Raw genomic sequence first — 7500 nt, forward strand, 5'->3', positions numbered from 1 at the left:
AAAAGAGAATGTGTTGGGAGAGTGACAGCTGGGTGTGTTTTACTTCAGCCACACACACACGCCGCCTCTTGTTTCATGCAGCTTTCATTCTCTCTCTCTCTCTCTCTCTCTCTCTCTCTCTCTCTCTCTCTCTCTCTCTCTCTCTCTCTCTCTCTCTCTCTCTCTCTCTCGTCAAATACATATCCTCACTTAGTTCACTTCGCCTGTTACGTAACCGATGCGCGCGTCACGTAAAGACTTACTTCTAATAGCATTTTTTCATCTCGTGAGTAACACTGTCTTTGTTTATTTGGCGCTGCCCGACTCTCCTCCTCCTCCTCCTCCTCCTCCTCCTCCTCTTCTTCCTCAGAATACAAAGCACAAAAAAATAAATAAATGATTTAACGATAGTAATATTGACTTCTTTCCTATACCTTGTCTTCATGCTCAGTAATGTACGCCTCACCTTCTCCCCTGACTTTCCTTCATGACTCGTTTTTCTTCAGTGTATTATGATTAATTTTCTTGATATTCTGTTTGTCTTTCAGTGATGATGACCTTTTTGCCTTTTTTTTTCTTTTTTTTCAAGTCTATTGCTGCATTTATTATGATATTTATTTTCGTATTGTTGGAACTCTCCTCAGTTTTTAATTGTGATGTATTTATTCGTGACGAGGCTGAACTTTGTGTGAAATGTCTGTCTGTTGTTCTTTTAAACGTTTAGGTGTTTATGTATATACTCTTTTATTTATTTTTTTCCTTCATACTATTTTTCACTTTCAGTCTCGTCAAAATGATCTTGTGAAACGCGACAGAAACGTTAAAATTATACACGATGAAGTGCTGCATCAATCATTTGTGTATAATACCAGTGTGAACGTGTTTGCTGCCTCATTGCTCTTTTCTCTCTAACCATTTTCAGTTCTATTCCCATAAAAATTATCCCATGAATCGTGATAAAAACATTAAATTTTACCACTTTTCTCTCAAACCATTCTCACTTCTGTTCTCACAAATATTTTTCCTATGAATGTAAATATGTAAGCACCAGATTCTACTTATTTTCTCTCAAACCATTTTATTTTTTTCCCATACAAAACATCTATGAAACGTGACAAAAAAAAAACTTTTCTCTCAAAACATTTTCACTTGTATTACTATAAAAATTATCTTATGAAAAGTTATACAAAAAGAAAAATCCACCTCTTTTTTCTCCACCTCTCCAATTCTGTTCCCATGAAAATTATCTTATGAAACCTGATAGAAGAAACAAGCACCAAACTTTACCTGATCAAAAGCGCTTGCCTCGCCTCCACCTCAAAAATCCACAAAACTTTATGATCCGGAATGAGTTTTGTGTCTTTGTTCTTCACTTTATTCTATTATATTTTTCTTCTCCCTGCCTCTCCCTTGGCCGCCACGCCTCTGTCTCTGCCCCTCCCGTGGGAGCCGCCTAACACTCTGGAATTTCATTCTGAACACTTGTCTTCTTTCATGACAAAGGAATTTCTCAACTCTGAGGGACGCAGTTCTTTTCATGACTGAGGAATTTCCCAACGTGCGAGGGACGCGACTAACACACAGGCCACGGTGATACTGTGGCCAGTGTGTCACCACACACACACACACACACACACACACACACACACACACACACATACAGAAACTCACTTAGAAAAATAAATAGATTGGTAGATAGATAGATAGATAGATAGATAGACAGATAGATAGATAGATAGATAGATAGATAGATAGATAGATGGACATCTATTGACCACACCATACCAGTAACAAATACAATCCTCTGTGTGGTCCATAGTAAGAAATTGCAGCACACACACACACAGACACACACGCACACACACACACCATTGCTATTCCTTTCACAACACAACGGACTCTAAAAACAAGCACTTCACCCACAAAATTACTGAGCATTCCATCGTATCTTCCCTTTTATGCTCAGTAATGGCCGGCCTTCCTCCTCCTCCTCCTCCTCCTCCTACTCCTCCTCCTACTCTGAATAAACAAAAAACACATAATTTCCCCGTAGAAATATTGACTCCTCCCTCATACCTTGCTTTCAGACTCAGTAATGCACGCCGTACATTCCTCTTTTACTCTCCTTCGTGACTTGTTTATCTCAGTGTAAGCAGAGTGTAAGGTTCCTTGATATTTACCTCGCCTTTCAGTGACTATGTATTGTACTCATTATCTTTATAACGTTTATTTTCGTACTATTGGAGCTTTTTTCTCAGTTTTCAGGTGTATACTCTTAGTTACCCTCCTTTCCCTCACAATGCTTTCTTTTGCCTTCTATGACCAATACTCCCTCACTTGCAATTCGTTCATTCAAGTCCAAACTCCTTCTACGCGGAGTAATATATGCCAGGGTCTCTTCTCTTCCTCCCCTGCAAACTTTCTAAAACAATTACTTCACTTCATTTACCTTTCAAGAGCAATAATATACGTTTGGGTCTCTTCTGTCCCTCCCCCCAGCAAATTTTTCAATCACTTCACTTTATTAGCCTTTCGTGAGTAGTAATACAGTACGTTTGAGTCTCTTCTGTTCCTCCGCAGCATTTTTTTTTTTTATCTCACTTGCAACAGTGTAACGTGTGGATCTCCCTCCTCTCCCTCCCCAGCACTGTTTGCGAACCGCTGCCGAGGACCAAGGAGTTTGCTGTCATGCGGGGCCTTGGCAACATCTTCAACCTTCTCAACGCTATCAATGCTGCAGCCAATTTTATCCTCTACTGCTCCTTCTCCGACAAGGTGAGGTGTGGCGTGGCTGGTGCTGCATTGTGTCTGTCTGTCTGTATGTTTCTCTGTCTCTCTGTCTTCCTGCTTCTCTTTCTGCCTCTGTGTCTGTGTCTCTGGCCGGAGGGAGAAGTGTGCTTATATTTTTTTTTTCATTTATCTGTTTATTGAGAGTGTAAAAGATGTGTAGCGGGACGAGTGAGAGAGAGAGAGAGAGAGAGAGAGAGAGAGAGAGAGAGAGAGAGAGAGAGAGAGAGAGAGAGAGAGAGAGAGAAGTGCCCAGCCGTTCCTGCCACGAGTCTATTCGTTTAGATAAGTGGAATAAACAGAGAGAGAGAGAGAGAGAGAGAGAGAGAGAGAGAGAGAGAGAGAGAGAGAGAGAGAGAGAGAGAGAGAGAGAGAGATGGAGCGTGGATGGCTTCCTGTTACTGACCCACACTCTCTCTCTCTCTCTCTCTCTCTCTCTCTCTCTCTCTCTCTCTCTCTCTCATAAGAACGTACATGACACGTGAAAGGAGGGGAGGAGGAGCCGTTGTGAAGGAAATATAAGAGTGAGGAAGGCGTAAGTAGAGTAATAATGGCATTTTTCTGTCTCCTGAGAGGGGTGGCACAGTGATACAGGGGCGGGGAGGCACTGAGAGAGAGAGAGAGAGAGAGAGAGGGGGGGGTAGGAAATGTGTGGCTAGACTGGTCCTTGTTACGGTAGAAAATATAAGCCATCCTTACTCCATATAAAGGTAATGAGAGAGAGAGAGAGAGAGAGAGAGAGAGAGAGAGAGAGAGGATGTGAAGGGAGGAGTGAACAGGACGGGTGGTTAATGAAAGGTATGGTTTATGGAGCACTGCCATTAATTAGTCCTAAATCGTGAGAGAAAAAGAAAGATAGAGAGAGAGAGGCTGGGTGGAGGAAGAAGAGGGGACGTATTGTGAAGGTCATCGGGCGGTTAATTAAAGGCATCGTTTACGCAACACTGCCATCAGCCAATCCCTAAGCGTGCCACAAAAGTGTTTAATGGTTGAGTTGCCTTTTAGAGGAAACACGAAATCACGCAGCAGTTTCTGGTTCACTGTCTCTTTGTTTTGTCTCGTCTTGGGGGCCACTCGTGTTAATATGACTCTTACGTCTGCCTCTGAATATGGGAGAGACACTAATTCTTCCTCGAGCGAAAGACGTTGTTAATTTTTAAGGATGTCATTTTAACTCCTTCAGCACCAAGCCAAGCTGACAGGTAAGTCTAACTGGCGTCTGGTGAGGAAAGAAAGTATCAGTCCGTCAGCTTAATTTTATTCTACAGGTTGAGGCAAAAGTGTGGCCGCGGCAGTAATGTTAATAATGCGTCATATGTACAGCAGGAGCTTTAAATAAGTGATGCGGGACAGTGACCATTTTTATTTTAAGAACACAGCTCTCTTTATCGCCTTATCTGTGTAATGTTTAAATAAAAGTAAAAAAAAAAAATAAAAAAAATAATAATAATGTGCTTGAAATAAACGGATACACGGAGCTGCTGCATCGGGTTCGTGTGAATCCCACAAAACGCATCGAGCTTTGCGTCGCTAACAATGGACAACACTGTGAAAATATTACTGAATAAACATTATAAATAGTATACATTTTTGTCCATGTGTCCAGATTTCTCGGTCACCTGTATCATCAGAGAATTATGTTATGTAGTGATATATATATATATATATATATATATATATATATATATATATATATATATATATATATATATATATATATATATATATATATATATATATATATATATATATAATGAAGCGCTTGAAAATCACTTCTTGTTTCTTATTCTTGTGATAATACATATATATATTTTTTTTTCTATTCTGACTTAGTACATAGTGTGTTAGAGGTACTTAGGTTATTTTTCTTGCGCTGAATGGTGTGACCTTTCCAACGTCCAATGAAGCGAATGTAAAGTGTTGCCCGCAGTTATCATGGATAAAGTAAAAGCTTAAACAATTTACTCTCTCATCAGGACAATTTACAAAGGCCACAGAAATGTTAAGTCTGCTTCTCATAGATGTTTTCTTCCCAATGATGACGCGCACTCCTCGTTAAACTATCACTGGAATCATTAAAACACTCTTGAAGATCTCAATAACTTCCGCTAGATCCTGTTAAAAGTTAACGAGATGGGACGCGGAAGCCTTTGAGAATACTAGCTAAAGACGCTTCCCTCCTGCTGGTACCTATCTTGTATCTCCGCGCCTCGTCGTCCCCATGTTGCTCATTAAAAACTGAAAGCAACACTATAGTTACAGTCCAACATCCAAGTTGTATATCCTCAAACATTTTAGTGGTTCACCTTTAATTTTAACAAGCTCTAGCGGAAGTTATTGGGGATTTCAAGAGTGGTTTCATGAATGTCGTATAAGTTTAACAAGGATTCTGCTTAATGAATGGGAACAACACTCTTGAGAATCATCTTCCTGGCCTTTAAGCGCACTCCTGACGAGGAAACAATGCGTTAAAGAATAAGGAGCCAGATGGCAGTATTGTCATCTACTTGTAACAAGAGCAGTAAGTGGAAAACAACATTCTTGAGAAAGACAAAGAGACAAAACAACATTCACTTCCGTCTTTTGGTTGTCACTTGAAACACTTCCTTGTAAGAACGAGTCTTTCTCATAGGTTAAAAGAGGATCGGAGGAAACTCGTTCGCTAATTCGGTGTAATGCATCACCTGAGCTTCATAATTAATCATTTAGAACAGTCAGACATTTACTCACATCTTTTGATTACCACTTAACACACATTCTTACTTGGACAACAATTTCACATACGTTAAAAGTGGAAGGGAAGAGATTCGTTCGCTAATTTGGTGCAACTTATTACCGTGTAAACTTCATAATTAATCAGCTGGAACAGTCAGTCAGGAATCGAGTAACTTGTTGCTTTCACTTCCACTATGCCCAACGTCTTTCCTTCGTCTTAACTTCCTTGTTCCGCTCATGCTATCATTTGTCAGGCTTTGAAAGGAGACTGTCAGCGGATCAGAGGACTTACACTGAATGAAGAAGCTAAGCGAAGTGGAGGTGACTGCGGAAGACTATTGACCTGGACTATGCACTGGTGTGGCCTGGAGAGGAAAGGGAAGGCTGAGGCACGTGTTGCGATAACGAAAGTTTAACGCAGCAGAGAGAGGAACTTGCAATTCTGCTCCATACGCTGAGATCAAGGAAAGGTGACGCTAAGAGCATACACTAACACACCACTGAATGCGATATAACTTTGTCTTTTTATCTTTCTTTTTTTTTTTATTTAACTGCATGAGAAAAGCGAGAAATGGAACAGAACAGTGAAGACACTCATATATTCTTTTATTTTTTTATGCATTAAAACAACGAAAAACTAAAACAAAAGCAGAAACTGAAGAGGAGATATACTCGCTACATTTTTTCCCCCCAGCTGTATTAAAACATCGGAAACGAAAGAAAAAAAAAACGGAAAAGATAACAGACACTCACCATAATTTTCTTTTCTAACCGGATCCAAACATTAGAAAACGAAACAAGAAGCAGAAAGAGTGAAGAGAACATTTTTTTTTCTTCTAGTTGCATCAAAACAGTGAAAATTAAAGAAAAAAACAGCAAAGAGAACAGACATCCATAGCTTCTCTCTCTCTCTTTTTTTTTTTTTTTTTCTAACTTCATCAGAACACCTGCCAACGAAACAAAAAGCAGGAGTGAAGAGAACGGACACTCACCACTTGCCACAGTTCAGTAACCTCTTCAAACAGCAGTGCCTCTTGCTTCCTTGGAGGTGATGTGCGCGTTCTTTGACTTGTCCAATTGTTCGCTATGAATGGAGGAAAGAGAAAAGAAGAAGTGTTTGCACCATTTTCTTGTCTCCTCCTTTAATTAAGGGAAGCCAGTGTTAATGGGGTCTGTTTAACAAGGTCTTACATACACACACACACACACACACACACACACACACACACACACACACACACACACACACTCCTTTACAGTGTAGCCCCTATTCACCTAGCAGTGATTAAGTTCCTGGTGTAAGTCAGAAGTTGTGAGCTAGGTAGGAGAAACAAACTCTGAAAAGAAAACGCACGGGGTGGGTGGCCTGACCAACCCGGGCCTAGTCTACTAGGTTGACCAGCGCCATCTGGCAGCCACAGTATCGGATTGTAAGATGCTCCCTTAGGGCTGAGTGTATACTTAAGATGTAGTATGTATGTTAGTATATAAGTATGTAACATGTGGATTTTCATTTATAAAACTGCAAGATTACTAAACCGAATATTATTATTATTATTATTATTATTATTATTATTATTATTATTATTATTATTATTATTGTACACACGCATACATTCTCTCTCTCTCTCTCTCTCTCTCTCTCTCTCTCTCTCTCTCTCTCTCTCTCTCTCTCTCTCTCTCTCTCTCTCGATATACAAAACCGCAGTCTTTATCGAATTTCACTTAATCTTCATACAAAAAATGCATTCAATAACAACAACAACAACAATAACAACAACAACAACAGCAACAACAACAATAGTGACAATAGTAATAATGATAATAATAATAATAATAAGAAGAAGAATAAGAAGAAGAAGAAGAAGAAAAAGAAGAAGAAGAAGATAATGTTTCGCGGAATCTTCCCCCTCATTAACACTGAAGGCGGAAGTTGTCGGACACGTTGGATATCACTGCATGCACGCGTGTTAGAAGCTGAGCAGCAAAGCCAAGGTCATGCAGGCATTATTCTGGGAA

At 39.8% G+C, this 7500-nt stretch overlaps 1 protein-coding gene across 1 annotated transcript in view; it reads left to right on the forward strand.

Annotated features, from left to right (window-relative positions):
- The window catches only part of LOC135104374 (FMRFamide receptor-like), a 92767-nt gene that overhangs the window by 66684 nt on the left and 18583 nt on the right, over positions 1-7500 (forward strand). Inside the window, exon 6 of the mRNA XM_064011736.1 lies at positions 2625-2754. Within this exon, the coding sequence (XP_063867806.1) occupies positions 2625-2754 (130 nt within the window). The remainder of the gene's footprint in view (positions 1-2624; positions 2755-7500) is intronic.

This window comes from Scylla paramamosain, chromosome 10 (assembly GCF_035594125.1).
Source record: "Scylla paramamosain isolate STU-SP2022 chromosome 10, ASM3559412v1, whole genome shotgun sequence".
Lineage (NCBI taxonomy): Eukaryota > Metazoa > Arthropoda > Malacostraca > Decapoda > Portunidae > Scylla > Scylla paramamosain.